Source organism: Sinohyriopsis cumingii, chromosome 13, assembly GCF_028554795.1.
Source record: "Sinohyriopsis cumingii isolate HCF-2022 chromosome 13, ASM2855479v2, whole genome shotgun sequence".
NCBI lineage: Eukaryota > Metazoa > Mollusca > Bivalvia > Unionida > Unionidae > Sinohyriopsis > Sinohyriopsis cumingii.
The window spans coordinates 41,406,439-41,428,214 of record NC_142973.1 but is presented as its reverse complement, the minus strand read 5'-3'; the positions used below and the strand labels follow the sequence as shown (position 1 = coordinate 41,428,214).

Here is a 21,776-nt window from a genome sequence, read left to right as displayed (position 1 = left end):
AATAATATTTTATTATCAATAATCTAATGATTTCAATGTGTCCACAGCATTAAGTCTTTATGACTGATTGACTAATTCAACATGATGAACTCAAGAATGTCAACTGCACTTCAAAAACCAGTGTTAGTCAAAATTCCCATATAATAGAAGTCTCCTTGAAATATGCAAAAATAAAGTGCTTGTAAAATTGTGATTTACAGCACGCTTCCAATTACCAACATTTAATAGCTTAACGCCTCTTAGCTATGCTAATTTTAGAAAGTGACACTGAGAGAAACAAGAGTCACAAGTGAGCCTAAACACATCTCCCAAATGGATTACAAAACATAACAGTTGATTAATTCACTAAGCCCACATTTCTAGAATTGCAAAAACAGAATCTATGTAAACTTTTTCTAAAACTTTAAACCATGCTGAAATGATCTTTTTTATAATAGTCTGGGAAAAAAATGTTTCTAAAGATAAAGGCATATTCAGTATGCATGATCTCTTGGACTTAGCTTAAATTGTCCAATATTTTGATGATATAAACCCATTTACCGAGTTTTATAAAAATTGTATTAAAAATTAAACTTCTAGATCTTGAGAGGCAACAAGCCCAGTAAATCAGATGCAAGATATGTTATTAATATATGCAGATCTCAATTAATCTTGGGGGAGTGGTTGGTGGTTCTTTCCCGGGTTTTCCCCCGAGTTCTTCCTCCACCATTTTTACTGGCTGCCATATATAGCCTATCTTGTGCTCAAAAAAGGCATTAAACCCAACAACAACAACACTTAATGTCGGACCTGACAAAGGCAATGATAATATGGCCTAATTATAAAGCTGGAGTTAATTCCAATTAAAATTCATTGTCCAAAGTTGCAAACCAGCATAATTAATCAGTCAAAAGATTACCTCATTAATGTGTATAGATCTTGCAGTAAATCAAACTCATTAAACATGTTGATAATATAAAACTATTCGGCTAGTTTGATTAAAACCTGCTAGTGTTCACAAGCCCAGCAAATAAGATGCAAGATCATATTATTACTATGCAAGAAATTTACTCATGGTCAAATTCAACCAAAATCTTAATGCTTTAAGCATCTTTACCAAGTCTGATCAAAATCCTACTAAAATCAATAGTCTCTATGTTTTAAAAAGCTCAACCAGATGTGATATTGCCTCATAAATATGCATAGGTCACACAGAAAATCAGAAAATAACCCAAGATCTTGATGATATTAGCCTGTTTACCAAGTCTGATTAAATCTGTGTCAGAAATAGCCATGAGTGCTTACAAGCTGCTCAGCCATCATATGCTTGCTTCATTAATATGCATAGATCTCACTCATAATAAAACACATTATATATCGATGTTATCAGCCATTTACCAAGTCTGATAACAATTTGATTAGAAAGTCTCCAAAGTATTAGCAAGATCTGCCAAAAAAAGGGCCCATACCACATCATTAATATGCACGTTTCTTGTTCATGTTCATAATTGTATTCATCTGAGATCATGACGATATAATCATATTTACCATGTTTTATCACATAATCAGTCTCCAGAAAGATAACAAGATCGCCCAATCACATACATGATAAAGCCATTAATATGCAAGAGTTCTGTGCATTATCAAACTTGTGTGAGATCTAGATCATATTAGCAAATATTTAAAGTCTAATTAAACTCAGATAAAATATATCGCTTCCAGAGCAGTAACAAGCTCAGTAAATCAGATGCAAGATAACCTCATTGATATGAATGGTTCTCACTCATTGTCAAATTCATTCAAGATCTTAATGATATAAGCCCATATTCTAAGTCTGATCAAAATATGATTGATATCTGACTTCCACTGCGTTGGATTAAAAACATGGCCTTCATATTGATAAGAAGCAACTGTTGATGGATGAATGAAGGGCAGATCACTCTGCAGGCCCATACCATTAGTTTTGTGTGCAGAAACCATTTTTCTTCTTTAAGTCTCAGTGATCTTGACATTGGACCTTTTGACCCACAATTAAACTGGCTGTTTCCTTACTGTAAGAGCAAGTCAACCTCAAAGCTGGGTCCACATCCATGATGTAGAAATAATGTTATTGTGAAGTAACCATTTTTTCCTTGCAGTATGCCACCCTGACCTTTTGACCCCAAAACTGACACAAGTACAAGCTATCCACAAAGTTTCATAACTGCTGATGGTAGAGATCTGAAGATATAGTGAAGAAATAAGTTTTTTTCTTTTAGTCCACGATCTTGTCCTTTGATCTTTTGAAGATTGATAACTGTAGATGATGGAGAACTTGTAGCACTAAACAGAAATGAAACTGGTAACAGACAGAGATCGCATAATACAATACACTCTGCCTTTTGGTGGTCATATAAAAAAATTGTGCATGCATACAACTATGTAACCAACACAATGTTAGACCATTCCCTACAAAACAGGAATAAAATATTGATAGCTCTTCCTACAATGGGAGGCCATAAAATCACTCACCATACAACTCAATCAATGGGATGCAGTTGTGGCAAAAGATATTTATGTAAAAGATCAAGTTTATTACTTTAAGGCTGTGCCTCATGTACAGCCTTTTTTGTTCAAAAGTACTGAGATAAGATAAGACTTGGCACTCTATTATGAAAATGCAAGCTGAAACAGCATGATCAACAATATTAGAGAATACATGTTTACAGCTCAAGGCACTGCTGTAAACCTTGTTTACTTCTTCCCAAGATCAAAGGGAAATGTGAGTGTGTCGCTGAATGAATTGCCTTAGCTTTATTATAAGACATCATAGGAGTAAACAGAACACATCAAAGAGTCGAAAAGGACATGTTTGCAAATAAAAATCCTGAACAAAAACCTCAACAAAAATCTAGAAAAGTGACTGCTATGTATCACTTTTCCACCTTCATAGGCTTTACAAACATTAAATATATGTACCTCATGTACTCACTTATAAATTACAAAGACCCAGATCTGCCATCACATAATGCACTAGCCAATCTTCATCAATGCAGTTTGGTAGGAGTAATTAGTAGAACAAACAACACAGACCCTGATCTGCCAGCAGATTATGTGATGGAATATCTGGGTTTATGTTGTTTGCAGTTGGAGTCAACTTATAACTGAGTACGTACAAAATATGCTGCATAACTTGCCAAGCAACCTGTTAAACGAAGAAATTACATTTGCAAAATGTGATCAGTGGCTAATATCTGGGTATAAATCTAAAAAATTTTACAAAAATGATACACAATATCACTCATTTTCAAAGAATCCATGCTTACCAGCAGACTGCCTCCATATTAGCACTTATCAAAGCACAAAAAAGAACAATAAAATAGGTTATGCAGAACACAGTATCTTGCCTGTGATAACACGTATGAGAAAAGAAACCTAGCATATCCAAGTACATCATTATGACAATGTTGCCAACACAAACAAAACAGTAAATCAAGCATATCTGAGATGAACAATATCACACCTGTAAACAGCATCATCATAATGCTGCCAAGACAAACACAACAGTAAATCAAGCATATTTTGAGTAAAACAGCATGACACTGTAAACAGCATTATGATAATGCACACAAACAAAACAGTAAATCAAGCATATCTGAGTAAAACAGTATCATACACTGTAAACAACATTATGAAAATGCACACAAACCAAACAGTAAATCATACATACCTGAGATGAACAGCATCACACTGTAAACAGCATTATGATAATGCTGCTAATGCAAATTTTGCCCATCAGAGTACATCTTTCAACATACAGTAATATTGGACCAGATTTTTATCAGATTTTAACTGAGCACCTAATTCAGATTTTAAGTTGAACTGAGTATGTAATTCTGATTCTTAGTTGAATAAAGTACCTAATGTGTAAGTTATGTGACAATCAAACATTTCAACACAGAATCTTATCACTGCTGACATCGCTGTCATTGCTTTAACAATAACACCTATGTCTTGCTATCCACATGATAAAATCTAATAAAATGGCATCTCATTTACCTTTGGTCATCATTTAAAGAATTATAAATGACATTGAGATCATCTTCTGTTAAACACTGATTGAGGTTTAAACTACGAAAGACTTCAGGTCTTTCCCATAAAAGTTCCTGGAACTCGTGTTTAGTATTATACCGAAGTTCCCGTTGATGTTCATCATACACCTGTTGCCTCTCATGTTCAGCAAGTCCTGTATAACACTCCTTTCCCACAAAATGAGTATATGTATCACTAAGAGGTGCTCCAGGAATGTCTATGTGTTTTTCTAATAATTTACGGAATTCTTCCTTTAACCTGAAAACAAAAATTAATAAGTAAGAATATTAGTAACGAATGAGTCATGGTGCTCCAATACATGCAGGAATTTCAATTCAAAGTACTACAAAAATGATATTCTTTTCCCTCGATGGGATGCTAGCCCATCTCACAAGTTGCCATCCAATAGATACAACAAACCTTTAATGGCAGGGACACGCAAAGCAACCAAAAACATGACAACAATGACAAAGACAGACCTCCAAACTGCTAACTTCTTTTCCTTAGTCAATAGTGCCTACTTTTTAGAACATGATGCCTTATAAATGAGCAAGAGTCCCTCAAATGGTTTGAAAAACTCGGCTGTCTGAAAAGAATTTCCAGGAATTCAAGATAATACCATTTCTTCTCATTAAATGCTGAGCGTTGAAACTGTCTCTGATATTCTTGAGTGATAATAATTTCATATTAGCTGCTTTGGCAGTGATATTGGTTATAAGACTGGCATCATTTTCATTTAGGAACAAGATTTTTAATATGTTCATTGTGGCAGCCATATTTGATGTCTGCTGAAAAATTTCGGGAGCCATGCCATGATCATGTTATGTCTGAATTCATTTTATAACAGAGTGTGCTATAGTGGGGTTACAATGTATAAATATGAGCACAAATTAATGAACCATGAAATATAGGTCACAGTGACAACTTATCACTGATTGCTCAAGTACTTCACCTGATGCAGTAAAAAGTTATGTGACTCCATAGGGAAAAGTGCCCGAGTAAAAGAGCTAAATGGAAAGCTGCACTAAAATCACCAGACCATGACATATAGGTCACAGTGACCCAACTTTTATTGAAAGGTATAATACTCTGTGATACATATATATTCCCACTTGTGCAAATCTAAAATAATGTCTGAGAGATATCAACACACTCTCAAACCAGAATGTTGATGCCACATGGATGGACAATGACAGACAACATCAATGTTTAAGCCAGAATTATTTTGCAATCTTGCTTTACTGTGTGATGAGCAGATAGGTATATAGATACAGGGCACATACTACTGTGTGAAGTGGATTTACTGGGTGACAACAATGTTGCCTTGGACCCTGAGTCTACCTAATTTTGAGTGAGACTTTAAGTAGTACTTTAGTGCATGACCTTCTGGTAAGTCATACTAATACTGAACATAATGTTACACTAGAATATGTGTTTTATGGAAGAAAATTCAAGTGGAAAAGGAACCTCCTTACATTTAATCACCCACTAAATGAGTGACCTATTTATTTTTAAAGTTACTACTAGAATGCAGAATCTCATAATATACTACCGAATATTATTGCTGATATAGGAAAATAAATAGAGAAGAAAAATCTACTCTTTAATACTTAATTTAAATTTGGAATAAAATTTTGTAAAAAGAAAATTAATGAAAGCATTCCTATTCCATTCAATTCTTTAAAGATTCACAGGGATAGGGTTATGAATAAGTTTCTACAAGGAAGAACTCTAGTAAACGAGCAGCAGTGTGGTAGAAATCTACATATGAAACAAGATGACCAAGTGGGCCTCATATTGCTCACCTGGCTCATAACTTTCAATAAGCAGACTTGTGTAGCAACGTGAGAACACAACCTATCTAGAATATCCCCCAAACCTTATACTATGTTGATTTTACCCGTTTAATGATATCCTGATACAAATTCTTTGTAACGGTTGAGGCATTATTAAGACGCAGTCTATTGTTCATTATCAAAGTCGTCCATGATCTTGATGATAATAAACCCAATGAATGATAAATATGGCTTCAAGAGTGGTAATATGCTCAGGGCTATTCCATTTAAACATACCACTACCCCACGGACGGCAAAATAAAAAACTTCCATGCATGGTCATCAATAAACAATAATCACTTCTGTGCCATGTCATATCAAAAGAAAAAATGCTTCTATCGGTGGTGCCTATTTTATTTTAATAATATGTTTCTATAATGCCACCGTTGTGTTTGTTTTCTCTTCTGTACCCCCCCCTTAACAAAAATAACGTCATTGCGGTTTACTCATCGTAATTCGTGGGAAAAATATAAACTAAATCGCCATTTTCTCGATGAATTGTAACAGAAATACGGAAACAGTGGGAACGTGGATATCCGGAAGTCTTCGGCTGTAGCCATATATGGTAAGGATGCTGCAGCCGAATATTTAGAACATAACATAAAATGGCGACAGAAATACAATGCAACATGTGGTCTGTCGAAGATGTGGGGATATGGCTGACTTTTAGAGGTGAGAACTTGACGATAGACAGATACAAGGTTGAGACATTCTTCAGCCTCAGAATTAAGTTTGAAAATCGTACATTTGAATCTCCACAAACTTGGAAAAAGTCCCCTTCTCTTAGCTTCCATTTGATTGGTTAGAACTATTTGTATGACAAGTACGTGCTTCCGAGAAAAAAAACACGACCTTGAAATAAACCGGATTGCGCACTTTCTCACGCGACTTCACATGACCTTTTAAGCTAAACTGCACGTAACATAATAATTTTGGTACCTATGTTTTGCTCTGACAGGCATTCGACTTTGTATGCATACTAAAACTTTGACGTACTGTTATACATTTATGGAATGCCAGGCCATTTTCCCCACGCTATAGCTCGACATGGCCATGATCGCACCTACTTAATGCCTGAGCGAAACATTTCTACCAAATTTATTACGCTACGCGCAGTTTAGCTTAAAATATCAGCGTTGATTCTTCAATAGTTAGTAGCAACAGGGGATGCTGCTAGAGGGCACTGGCGATCAAGATTAACATTTTCTCAAAATGTCAACGTCATTACACCCAGTACTTTCTCCACTTTAATATGTAAAAAGCCGACACTATTACATCCGAATGTATTCATGGTTGAAAGGTCAAATGTCTATATTTAGTGTATATGACATTGGGCCATTTCTACAATGTATTCAGCGGGGGGAAAAAAAAACGAAAAATGAATTTTTCAAAACGCTGGAAATCTAAATAAACGACCATATACGCTCACCTACGCCTACTTTTTAAATACTCTGTAGTTCTTTTTACGAGAATAATGGTAAAATGTGTGCGAATATTTGTGGGAAACCCACGAATTACGACTTTTTCAAAGGTCACCCATGCCAACAAGAATGGTAACTCTTCCCGGCACATGGGTACGTACAAAATGTAAACAATGACAGCAATATGACATAATTTGGGTTCAAAAACACACGAAAATGATTGTATGAAAAGGCAGACGTTTATACCAAGGAATCGGATTATACAGATGTACTGTCATTCATTATACCAAACTTATTACAAAATATTTGTACAACTTTTGTTGTGTAATATGTTTTTGAGGTTAAAGACTCGACGGCAAAAATGTTAGGGGGCGTGTGATAAAAAGGCACAGAAAGTATTCAGAAGTACATGGAACATAGAAAAAGTGAATTTATTCATGAAGCTGAATGTTCACGACACATTTATATATAACCATATGTAAAAAAATGCAACGTTCAGCATGAAATAACATGAGGTCAAGAATTTTCAAAAAGTGACCAAAGACCAATATTAAAAATGGTGGATGGTACATGTGTTTGAATGCTTCCTGTGAATTTATTTGAAAAGTTCACACTTTTCTATGTAAGCCGGAAATGGACTGGTTCCCAGCATGTTGTTCTTATCTTATTACTCACTGTGGGTTTGCCATTGGCTGGCCAAATACAGTTTGGTACTCTCCATAAATAATGCACTGTTACTGTTACTTAAATCTGCTGTGAGTTGTAAGATAAAAGACCAATTCCGGCCAGTTAATGTAAACATTCATAGAGAAGTCACGAGTTTTGAAATATTTCCTCTAAAACAATATCTCTGCATTCTCACTGATTTGAAGACAGCAAAGTTTAGATATTAAATGATAAATTATTGAAAATTGGACAAATTATTCACAAATCACTGTGAAAATAATGGTTTTTATGGTTCTACAAAATATGTCGACCTTGTAAAAAAACTACCATATTTCCAAATATTACTCTTTGTCATCGGAAAACTGTTTTGTGGAATTGTTTTTGGTTTCTGACCTACATGCATCTGCTGTTCCAATAAGTTTTGTGTGGTTGAAAATTGCACAGGTGTAATATTTGACTAATTAAGGCAAGATACAACAATAAGGCCTGGGAAAGACAACAACCGTATATATATATATATATATATATATATATATATATATATATATATATATATATATATATATATATATATATATAGTATGGTAATGTTTTTGTTTTGTAATGTTTGTTTGAACATATAAACATGTAAAAACTTCAAATGGGTTGGCTGAGTATCCAATGATACTGTGTGTAAAAGGTGTGATATGAGACATGTGTCATCTTTATATAAGACAATTAAAGCTGCATGTTCTCAGTCTGTTGGGGAACATTTTCCATGTTTACAGAAAATAAAAGCAATTCAGGCATCTTGTGGTTTTTAAAATTTCTTTAATCCCTTCATATAAAATACATATTATCTTGTCTAACTTGAAAATAATTTTTAAAACTTACATGTATGGCCCTGCTATCAAATTTCATATATAATTTCTTGGTACTATTATTTAGGAGCTGTTAATCATATGGATCTTAAACTATGTAAATATTGTGCTTTTAATCCAAAATAAACTGTCAAGGCAATGTTTCGTCCTTAAACTTGAAAACCATAAATACCCGGTTGATCAAAAATGAACAGCTCATTTTATTATTGCTATTCACAAAACGTTTTTTATTTATCATATTATTTTTAATTATAAATATTGATTAGATCCATTATATTTTATTTCTGACTATTAAGTTTAATACTTCTATTCAAGTTACAAATAATAAAAGGGGCCCCGAGTGGCCGAGTGGTCTAAAGCATTCTCCGTTACGGATCACTGCCATCTCACCTCTGTCTGCGTGGGTTCAAGTCTCGGATTCAGCTAATGTGGGTATGTGAGAAAGCTTGCCAGTAGCTTCTCGTGGGTCGGTGGTTCTTTCCGGGGTTTTCCCGGGTTCTTCCTCCACCATTAATACTGGCAGCCATGTATAGCCTATCGTGTGCTGAAAAATGGCGTTAAACCCTACAACAACAACAACAACAACAAATAATAAAAATTAATCAACATATAATTCACTTCTATTAAAGTAATTTGTATGCATGGTAATGAATTTCCAAAATTTGCTTCTATGCATGGGCATGGGTGTCCAAAATTCACTGCTATGACTGGTCACCCATTTTTGAATGTGCCTTCCCCCCATCCCCCCCGGGGTATGTTTAAATGGAACAGCCCTCAGCCAGTCAGATATCAGATGAAAGATCACTACATTGCAGATTCCACTTATTTTCAAAATTTCCTCGGACACTGATGATGTAAGGCCATATTCCAGACTTAATCCAATTAAACCCAACCAATGAAAATGATGGCTTTAAGAGTGGTAACAAGCTCAGTAAATCAGATGTAAGATTACCTCATTATTACGCATGGATCCCATGCAAGAGCAAAACATGCAAAATCTTGATACAAGTCCATATTTCAAGTTTGATTAAAATCATATCATAAATATGGCTTCCATAGTGGTAACAAGCTATACCAAACAGTTACAAGATCACCTCATTAATATTCACGGATCTCACTCGTTTTTAAACTCATTTGAGAGCCTGATGATATAAGCAAATATTCCAAAAGTTGATCAAAATATGACTTATGAAAGCTAACACTGTTAGCCAATCAGGTGCAAAAACAACCTAATATATTCACAGACTTCACTATCATCAAACTTGAATGAGATTATTATAACCTAAACCCTGATTCCAAATTTAATTGGAATTGGATTGGAAACATGGAATCCAGAGTAACAAGCAACTGCTGTTGGCAAACAATGCACATTTCACAATGGACAACACATGACACAAAATGGACAAAACTGGGCCATACCATAAGCTCACTTGGCCTTATGGCTGAGTGAACTAAAAATTGCATCTTACACTATTACAAGATATTTAGAAGTAGCAGTAGTATTAATTCACTGGGTTTGGGTCTGTCACATCTCCTTAAGACTGAGAAAGTTTTCCCTGTTCCTCTAGCTGAGAGAAGTGACTTCTCCCTCAAGTCCAGACCTAGTTTGACCTCTGTAGATGGGTTGTGGCTGGAATCTTGATGAATAATTTTAAACAATTCTAAACATTCAACACAGATATCTGTGCACACAAAATTAAACAATTTTATGTGTGAGGAGAAAAAGTATGTTGCAGTTATTTTGATAGACCAACCTGAAAACAGCAAAGAATTTGAAGAACAGCCTTGTATTGACTGACTAAGGGACTAAATAGCACAGATGCAATATGCTTGCTTGGCACATAATGTTGTACTGGGTTCAATATCAATTCTAGAATATGCCAGGTAATATCTTGACCAATCTAGATTAATGTTTTTTTTTCTTCAAAGAATCCTTTATCATCCACCTAAGAGACAACCTAAAACCAAAATCTACATGCATGCTAGAAGTGTGAGATGAAGGTTGTTAGAACCTGTAGTAGATTAGCTATCATTGAAATTAAGTTTAAAATATTTTGTCTTGAATGCTTACTCTTCTTTTCGGCGTGCAGCCTGTAAGGCATTAACATGATTTCGGAAGCTATTCTCAGCTTCTGGTGAGGAAAGGAAATCAAATGGAAGGCGAGTTTCCTGATAATCATCCACGAAGTCAGTGTACTTCCAGCTCATTCCAGCCTCACACACCTCAACAAAGTAGTCGTTGAAATTCTCATCCTGTCGGATGTAATTCTGACAACTTGTCCATGATCTGAAAAATACAATTATTCAGTATTAATAATGAATGAATGAAGTTATTAAGACATAATAAGCAAAGGATTAAGGAAAGTTCAAAATAATCACTATTTACGTCTGTATTTTTCTAACATATGATGAAAAAGGCTGAGGACATTCCAACTGGGTTTAACCTTTGATTAAACTCTTCTCTAAGTAATCTGGCATTTTGGGTCGCATGCTACAAGTACCAGTAGTTTATCAGGAGTGTTTAATGGCACATCAGTACAATACTGGCTGTAAATTGCCGACTTAAACTTGCAGTACTATACAATAAAAGGTACATATGTCAAAATTCTGAAAAATGTATACAAAATAAATAAAAATATCAAGGCAACAAATGGACAAATCCTTAATAAAACTGTCAATTTGTCTTATATAAACTGCATTCTCGCAAAAACTCCAATATTTTCTCTGCTGGAACATGACCATGAAGATTCTTCATCGAGTTCACATCAAAAACCACTGGGTACAAGTCAATACACTCTATAGGAATGTTCCCATGTCAGTGGACACTAGCAGAGTATCAGTGTACACGCTCTGTTCAAGGTTCACCCTTCAAGTATCCACGTCCAATATGTGACGAGTACAATACCACCTCATCTCTATTACAATTGGGTGGCACCAGCCTTTATTGTATTGAGATGTGTATCGCAATAACTGCCCTCAGTACAAACTGTATCACGACAGTATCACAGAGATCAATAAGCAAATAATTATAATAGTCCATGTTTACAAAACAAAAGTCTCATGCAGCATCCATTATACAATGTGTTACATTCCCATAACAAAGAAAACTTGCGCTTGAGACCCCTAATGCATCTTGTTCTCTCTTGAGAGTGCAATTTTTGGTACATACTGAACAGTTATCAGCTGCTAATATGGTCCACTCAAGACAAAATATAAATCATCAACTGAGGCCTGGCAACTAAATTTTGCTGAAAACTGTACATGTGTATTGTGTTGATGTTCAAAGATCAAACTGGTTTAGCACCTACAAGGGCATTTTATGTTCCATCTTGAAATCTTTCATCTCTGGAGATCTCATGCCTAAAAATTCACATGTTAAATGATGTAGATTATGCATTCTTAATGGAATTTCTTTATGGAATATACCTAAGTCAAAGGTACATATAGTGTGTGTGTGTGTGATTTGGATTTTTGATGTAGCTTTAACAATTTTTCAGTCATATCGCTGTCATGTCTGCAGTGTGGCAGTTAATAGTGATGCCTAGCACTGGGGCATCATGTTGCAGACACATAGCATGATGTCCCACACAGTCATATTATCCTGTCAACTTGCCCTGTCATAATACTTTCTTTAAATTAAATAGTTGTTGTTGTAGGGTTTAATGCCATTTTTCAGCACACAATAGGCTATACATGGCGGTCAGTATTAATGGTGGAGGAAGAACCTGGGAAAACCCTGAAAAGAACCACCGACCCACGAGAAGCTACTGGCAAGCTTTCTCACATACCCACATTAGCCGAATCCGAGACTCAAACCCACGCAGACAGAGGTGAGATGGCAGTGATTCCTAACAGAGAGCACTTTAGACCACTCGGCCACTTGGGGCCCCAAATTAAATAGTAAGATGCGCATTGTGGAGTCATTTTATATTGTGTTTGAATAAAGAAAATTTAAATACTTTTTGATAGTTAACATTTGACAAATTTAAGAATTTACAGACAAACTATGCACGTCTGTCCGTTTTCACCATTATGTCAGTAAAATGTTGGGTTCTATTTTTACAGAAAACCCAAAAAGTTGCACACAACATTCAGTCTGCACACGTGCTGTCCTGTTATAAAAAACCATCATGTAACTGATTAGAGATTGTTTACAGATGATCAGAATGCTTGCCAAGGATGTTCGTAAGGATGTTACATGACTGTTACATGAACGAGTAAGTTATGTGATATGTGACAAAATAAAAGAATTCTTCAAAAGGGTAGAAAATAGACTTAAAATAAATTATTTATCTTTAATTACAAATACATGACATGGTGACCAATAAAATGAAAGAATTCAGTGAGGAAACACCAGTATTTTCTCAGCACTCTCCAGATGGTCGTTTATGACTGACATCAAAACCAGCCTCACAAAACATTTATGTACCGGAACTGTTTTTCCTTGTTGCATTGTTGTGTACAAACAGCTGTAATGTTAAGAAACATGACTGGAATTTAATACCAATTTATACTAGTGACATGCCTAAAAGCAGCCTTAATATGGACACTTGATCTTTTTGCAGTACAATCAAAATTTTTATATTGACATTTTGTCTTTTCTGCAATACAATCAAAACTGTTATTTCTGACAAAATTGTGTGTAAATCAAGTAACATACACAGAACAAAGACGGCAGTCATAAAACTTGATTACTATTTACTGATTCCTGTGTATTACTTTAAGAGGATAGCACCTGCATGCACTGAATTAAACTGAAATAACTACAGCATTTACAATATTGACTGTATATAATTTGATTACTTCTAATTAACAGATGTGCATCTCGTGTAACATTTATTGAACAGAATTGGCAGTAATGTGATTCTTGTCCATCAACTAGATAAGTTACACAAAATAATATTTCTCTGCTTAAAATCAGATTTTGAGAGAATTTACACTGATTGAATACTGTAAAAGAGACTTTACAGGAACAGCAGCATCATAACAACAGTAAGAACCAAAGTTTCCTTTGACATCAAGTTCTTAATTCAGAAATCACTCTAAGCAAGTTGGCATACTATGGAGCATACATAAAAGTCATACGGTGCATAAAAAATCAAGATTATATACTGCAAACGAAAATAATGCAACAAAATAGGATTATATCAATATTTTAAAGTACATACGTGTACTATTACATTAAAGACCCAACTGTAAATAACGAATACATTCTACATAACTATTTCCGTTTCCAGGTTACATCAGAATTTCCATTGGTAGCCAAATTTTTCCTGTTGGTAAATTATCGGGTAATGAAGCTTAAAACAAATTAACAGATATGGTGTAGATACTTCCAGCAACAAACCTTTAAATTACAGGCTCCCAAATATTTTATGAATTTTCAATAGAGAAGTGTTAAAAAAAATTGTCCATCATTGTTGCAGGAGTTGTATTTTCTACCCTAATAAAGTTTTAATACCAATTTAATGGAGCATAAAACAATGATGTATCTTTTGGTGTTTTGTCCTAATTGCAAACTGTCACTAACATCTTAAAAAACATACAAAAAAAATGTTTCACATGACAATATTTGTAAATTCCTAATGTAATGCTTGAAGTTGTTTCTTGATGGATTATGAGTACATGATAAATGTACGCATTTTATACACATCTTAACCATACATATGGTGCTGCTGATGCTGCTTATATTCATTATGTAGTTTAATTCATTAACCTTAATTATTATCCAAATAATAAAAGAATCAAGTACATAAGTGTCTGGCCTGTTACGCGAGATACAAGTAAATGACTGCAATGATCTGACATGCAATACTTTGAAAGGATAGTTTACAATTATCTTCTGACTTATTTTATTGAAGATATGATACTATAGCTTTGATCCATAACTAATTTGTTATCAAAATGAAACATTTAAAATTTGGTCCTGTTTGCCCCATAGGATTGGCTGAAGAGTATATTTTATGACCAATAAGATTTCCGTTCAAAAGGAGTAGCAATAAGATGAGGGGACCCCAAGTGGCCAAGTGGTCTAAAGTGCTTTCCATCATGGATTGCTGCCATCTCACCTCTGTCTGCAGGGGTTCGAATCTCAGGCTTGGTCAATGTGGATATATGAGAAAGCTTGCCGGAAGCTTATCATGGGTCGGTGGTTCTTTCTGGGGTTTTCCCTGGTTCTTCCTCCATCATTAATACTGGCCACCATGTATAGCCTATCTTGTGCTGAAAAATGGCATTAAACCCTATAACAACAAGCAATAAAATGATTTTCAAGATGGGCACCAATTTCCTTTATGGCCAACCAGACATAATAAGAAGCCTTTCTGTGAATCCCCATGTTATGGCAATCCATTCAGAAGGAGTAGCAATGACAAGATTTCAAGTCATCAGATCAGCACCATTTTCATTTAAGACCAACTAGACCTTGAGATGAACACGTGCAAATTTTCATAGCAAGCCTCCAGTTAATTTAGGAGTAGCAATGACAAACTTGTGCTAACAGAAAGTTGAAACAGATGAATGGCAATCCCATAAGTGCTTCTGGTCTAGAGCTAAAAACTAACTCAAGACTTAATACAAATAATGGAATTAAGCTAGTACATGCATGCAAATAATTGGTGGCATCTTGTTTGATTCTGATATCCATTCATGCTAAGTATTACCAATGAATAGCTTACCTAATGAACCTAATTACAGCAGGAAGCACTGAACCTGCATGCTAGTAAGGAAGCATTGTTCTTATATCTTATTGTTGTTGTTTTGGGGTTTAACGCCATTTATAAGCATATGGTAGGCTATAAATGGAGTTTTTTCTCCTCAAATGACAAATCCATGAAAATAAACACCCATGAATATGCATTTTCTACCCAATCCATGAAATTTGATACCCAAATAATTTAAGTCATTTACTGCAATCAAAAACAGTTGCTGCCATTTTAAATTTTTTTAAATTCTGGTGAAGATTTTAGCTGGAGCAAATTAAAAAGTAAATATAATAAACAATTTAAAACAAAAATAATATAAATATCTTTGTGAGAACTGTCAAAAGCCTTCTTCTGCTCCAACCTCAAGTTAGCCACTGAAATACACTCTTTGGTATTCCCTAAACGATGTCTCTGCTTACTGCTGGGTCTCAAATTCACTGATGATAGTTATACTAATAAAGCCTTAGCCAAGTCTGCACTTATGGATTTTCAGATGACAATATTTCTCTTGGAGAGTAATTATTCTAAATTTGTTTTTATGTTCACATTTTCCAGATTTGTACCAATCAGCTGAGGTGAATACACAGGTCATGTAATTAGACTGGTTACTTATTGCCTTTGACTGAAACAAGTCACATGAAAAGATGGTAAATTAATGCAGGAACCAGCAGCTTTGCAACTGAAATAGGATAAAGTTATATGACTGCATATTTTTAGTATTGTTGTTGTTGTAGGATTTAACGCCATTTTTCAACACACAATAGGCTATACATGGCAGCCAGTATCAATGGTGGAGGAAGAACCTGGGAAAACCCCAGAAAGAACCACCGACCCATGAGAAGCTACTAGCAAGCTTTTTCACATACCTACATTAGCCGAACCTGAGACTCAAACCCACGCAGAGGTGAGATGGCAGTGATCCATAATGGAGAGCGCTTTAGACCACTTGGGGCCCCATTTTTAGTGCTAAACATAATTTTTACTTGTAATCAGAACGTGTGAATTACACTTTTAGTTGCCATACTATGATTTTTAAGGTTGCCATCTGGTGACATGTTGACAATTTTCACAAACAAATGTCAAATTTTTGTCACAAATGTAACTATTTTACTTTCAAATTAGAGCATTGTAATTAGATAATTACTGAAGGTGAGATGTAATAAACAGTGTTTAACTGGGCATTCGTTCCAATTACTGGCAATAGATGCAAAACCTACAAAGTGGCTTCAACAAAATGACAGTTTAGTACATCATAATATAATGTGACCCAATATGCTACAGTAGAGAGTGAACTGAATGTCACTTTCATGTTAATTCTGAGCGAAGTTTCATGCCACATAACGGCTTTTTCGAACCAAAATACCCACACTTATAACAGATGCATGGTGGTTCTTTCCGGGGTTTTCCCGGGTTCTTCCTCCACCATTAATACTGGCTGCCATGTATAGCCTATCGTGTGCTGAAAAATGGCATTAAACCCCACAACAACAACAACAGGTGCATGAATGACCTAACAGTTACTCTAAGGCAGACAAATGACTATTGGGAAGGCAAACTGATGTTTTACAGTAATTTTGCAGAAAAGCAACCAGGTCTAAGTGTATTCTTCAGTTATTCACCCTTACAACCGCAATCTCTATCTCAGCCCATCCCAATTCATTCGGCAGATAAAACTGAGGTTGCTTTGAGCACAAACTAATTAAAATTATTCATTTTCTTTTAGTTTTTTTGTCATTCTCTGTATATGCAAAAAACTCCATTCTAACCAGAAGCATCAAACAGTTGATGTGCTTTTAATAAACTGGATACACATAATGTTTCACAAGAAATATACAAGTCCAGAAATCGCCTTCCCATTCTGTGCAATAAAATTAAAAGTTCAGTTCCTCTTTTATGATGAATAGTTGCTAACTGTTCACCATGCCACTAAACATCAAGTATTCCCCATTCCTCAACTGCATATTCCAAATACCCAGTGAAGTCAATGATGCATGAAAAGCAGTTCACTGTGACCTTTTCTCTATGATGAGCACAGCACTCTCCACAAAGAATATGCCCATCATGTTTCATCACTATACACTGAACAATGCCCGGCAACTGACCTAAATCCCAAAACACAACAATGATGTATATTCCAACAACAACAAAAAGATACACAGGTTTTGCTTATGTTTTGCAGTTTTGAAGACATTATACCAATTAGGGGTACATGGTAACTATTCTTTAAGATTAAATATTTCTTAATACATTAACCCCTGGAGGTTTTTGTCTTTTTCACCTGAAATTTGAGTAAAAAACACATTTTGATAGCCATTTCTGAATACATCCGAAAACACCAACTTCTAGGTGATCATCCAATAACATACTGCCTAGTTGTGTTAGAAACATCGCTTTTAATTAGCTATTCGGCTTGCACATGAACAGAAGGGTAAAAGTTGGGAGTTCTTTTTTTGTTTTTTGTTTTTTATTTTTTGCTAAACAGAGCCATTATTTTTGTATTGAGACCACTCTTTATTTCAAATGCCCATCTTATCCTACTTTTTGCAAAGATTCATATGTCTGTTTGCAGTTCATACTGTTTGCCTTAGATCTGAGACCAAAAAGTCTAAAAATTCGGACACAAAATCGGATTCTGACCACAGGCGAATTTTGGGTTTAAAAAAATCAGGTCCTAAAAATGAGTTTTTTCCCTCTATTTTATAGTGCAACTATAAATTCCAGATTATTTGGTATCATTGTAGAGCTACATCTGTCTACCCTTCTATAATACCACCCACTTTAGTGTATCATGCATGACCATGACGCTACAGAGCTCAGCATTAGGCTACTACCTCTTGCCACGTTAATTTGTTGCCAGGGGTTAACGTGTTAAAGGTAGTGATGGGAATCGGTGAGAAATTCATAATCGATAATCGGTTCCACTTAACCAACTGATAATCGATTATAATCGGTTACTAAGAGCAAATTTTAATTTTTGTTTGTTATTCAGTTATATCTTTGATCAATAGTTCAAGATGTTAGTAAATGTACATGAGTAATCTCTTTTAATGACATGTATACTTTAACCTGATAATAATATTACATTTTTGTCTATTGTGTTGTGTGTTATTTTTGTTCTACATCTTTGTTAAATGAACACAACTGTTTATGGCTGATAAGTCATATGCAACTGAAATACTGCTACAATCCCCCAAAATCCTTTCATTCATATGTGATGTGTCTATAATTTTAAGTGTAGAAGGACATGGTTTTCTTGTTTGTCATTGTTTACAAATACTACAAATAATGTCGCATTTAAAACTGAAACAAATCATCAAAATGTGTTTAAATTTATTAACTCTATTTAACAACTTGATCATATAATATTGGCTATATCTTCCTAATTATGAAATTTTGCACCTATAAAATATCATATGGTTTTATATTTGTAGTTGTGAAGGGAATTAATAAATTTCAGGTCAACTTTAGTGGCTGGGAGTTTTACTAACCTTTGTGCTTTGCATGCAACTAAAAAGTAGTCTCCCTTTACACATAATCGATTATGGAGTTTCACTATCGATTATCTTATTGGTTCGCTCAACCAACTGATGATCGATTATAATCGATAATCAGAACACTAGTTAAAGGTCAGATATACATGTTTTTCAGCCTATAAATGGGGATTCGATATATAACAAATTGTACTCAGCAGCATTCCTGATATACAAGAGAGCAAAATAGTATCTCTCACTATATTTGGGTTCCATACAAACTATTAATACAAAAATGTGAGATGTTCCTAATAAACAAACTGTCAAACTAGGTCTGTTTTGAAGCACTGACAGCAGCAGGGTTTGAAGAAATGTCATTTTGGTATCTGGACCCAGAGCCTTTTGACAAAATTTTTTTTAGGTCAAAAGCCAAATCACCTGGTCTTCATGTAAATAAAAATTACATAACTTTATCAAATTGTTTTCAAGAAAATGATAAAATGTTTTTACATAAATTTTGAAAATTGGATGAAAGCGAATACAATGCACATACAATAAAACACATTTCTTATTCATTTACCAGAGACAAGTAACATGACTTTTACACAATGAAAAATGTCATGTCCTACTTCAAGTTTTGAGGTTTCAGACACTGAGTGAAAGAATTTTCATCTCCTAACAGATAGCGACCATGTATTGAAATATGTGATAACTAATTTTCTGACATCACTGAACCACTCTTTGTACCTGGAATATTCACCAGTACTGGAGGATGAAATAATCATATAAACATTCTTATTCTTGTCTCTTACCTATCCCCTACTGTTTCTAAATCTGGCAGAAAGACCTGTAAAACATCAGGCAAGACCTTGACAAAATGCATCTCTCTTTTCTTAATCTGCTCTTCACGTAATGCAACTGTGTGCTGTTTGATAACTTTACGAGCTTTTTCAGACCCAAACAAGTCCACATAATGCTGATAATCAGGTTCTTTCTCTAATTTCTTCTTTGCACTAGCCAATGTAGTTTTTGAATCAACTATTCGCTGCCGAAGTAAATTCTTAAATGCCTCTGAAGCCACTTCCAAGATTTCTTTCCTCTGGCTCATAGCTTCAGTGAAAGGGATGATTTTAGTCCTAGGTTTTGTTTTATCCATCATGTAAGCTAATGTCAAAAAAGCAGAGTCTACATTCACATTGTCATGAGCTGCCGTCTCTACAAGAGGAATACTCCCTTTGAATTCTTTCCGATTGACTAATTTTTCTGCTTCCTTAAAATACCTCTCGTCCATTTCATCACTTTTGGTTGTTGCAAGAACAATTGGTTTTTTGGCTTTCATTGCATTATTAAGAATCATAGCAGTGAATTCCACCTGTTTCTCCAGTGACCTTTGTTTGACTGTACTGACATCGAAACAACAAACAAAGCCATCAATGTTAAGTTTTCCATCAGGCATCACCTTCTGTTCATATGTACCATCTGTCTCCATCCCTGGAACAAAACAATAATACATCTAAACATATAACATCCTATTTATCATATGACTAATGTTTTATTTACAATAATGTGCCCATACTATAATTTTGATACATGTAACAACACCTCATGACATCACAAATGATCTCTAAAAAGCATGGAAAGGCATACAGACTTAGGCATTCAGTGTATTTCAAAGTTGTTTCACTATACTATTCTGTGTGTTTTGGTCAAATAATATTGGAACTTTGCCTTATGTAAGAAACAGAATCATACATCTGTGCTAATTTCAAACTAAATTAATAAAACTCTTGAAATAAATTTTGCCTAGGCTCACAAAAGATAAATATGTTGACTTGTTTCATAAATTTAATTTATATGAGAACTTGTGTAAGATCCTTTATCTCTAATACATCTGAAAATGCAACAAGCTCTACAATTCATTGAAAATCAAATCGGTGACTTATAGTCCACAATGTAAAATCAAATGCTGCAACCTTATAATGATGCTGTTTATGTAATGCACAAAGATTTCATAAGCAAATTTTTTACAATGTGTTACAATGAGGGTCTTGTACTACCTACCCTCTCTAGCACAACATGTTACAATAAGGGTATTACAGTACCTATCCGTTTTACAATGTGTTACAATGAGGGTCTTGTACTACCTACCCTCTCTAGCACAACATGTTACAATAAGGGTATTTCAGTACCTACCCATCTTACAATGTGTTACAATGCGAGTCCTGAGTACCCACAATGCTACTATTTTATGTTGCCAAATACCTATTTTACCAGGTATAAAATACAACTCAATACATGGCGAGTGAACTGCCATGAACATTTTAAATTCTCCAAATGTAATACTTATCACTAAGGTTATAAAACAAGTTCTACTGCCACTATATTCTTCCAACTGCACATAGGCTTTACAAAGTTTATTTTAGCTCATCCAATCTGGCCTGTTTAAATGAATTAAGGCAAAATTTTCTGACTGCATAGGGCTTCTTAACTTCTCAACAACAAAAAACGAACTAATATCAGGATGTAGTACAAAAATTAAAAACACTAAAGAACTGTGAAAGATATTGTACTTTGTACATTTGTTGGTATCAAAACCAAACTCACTATTAATACTGAATACTATGCTGAAATGAGATTAACCCTCTTCTTCATGCAAGCACCTTTGGATGCCTCTTCTCCATTCTCATGGAAGCACCTCTGGAAGCCTCTACCCAATTCGTATAGAAGCATGTTTTGACGCCTCTACACCATTCTCGTGGTAGCACCTTTC

At 34.7% G+C, this 21,776-nt stretch overlaps 1 protein-coding gene across 2 annotated transcripts in view; it reads right to left on the bottom strand.

The window, feature by feature from the left end:
* LOC149785280 (rho GTPase-activating protein 5-like) overlaps nt 1-21,776 on the bottom strand; it is a 188,509-nt gene that overhangs the window by 129,698 nt on the left and 37,035 nt on the right. For both annotated transcript variants that reach the window (XM_089979150.1, XM_089979151.1), the window contains exons 3-5: nt 19,819-20,497; nt 10,904-11,119; nt 4,018-4,308 (exon numbers count right to left, since the gene is read on the bottom strand). In XM_089979150.1, coding sequence (XP_089835276.1) covers nt 4,018-4,308; nt 10,904-11,119; nt 19,819-20,497 — 1,186 coding nt within the window. The remainder of the gene's footprint in view (nt 1-4,017; nt 4,309-10,903; nt 11,120-19,818; nt 20,498-21,776) is intronic.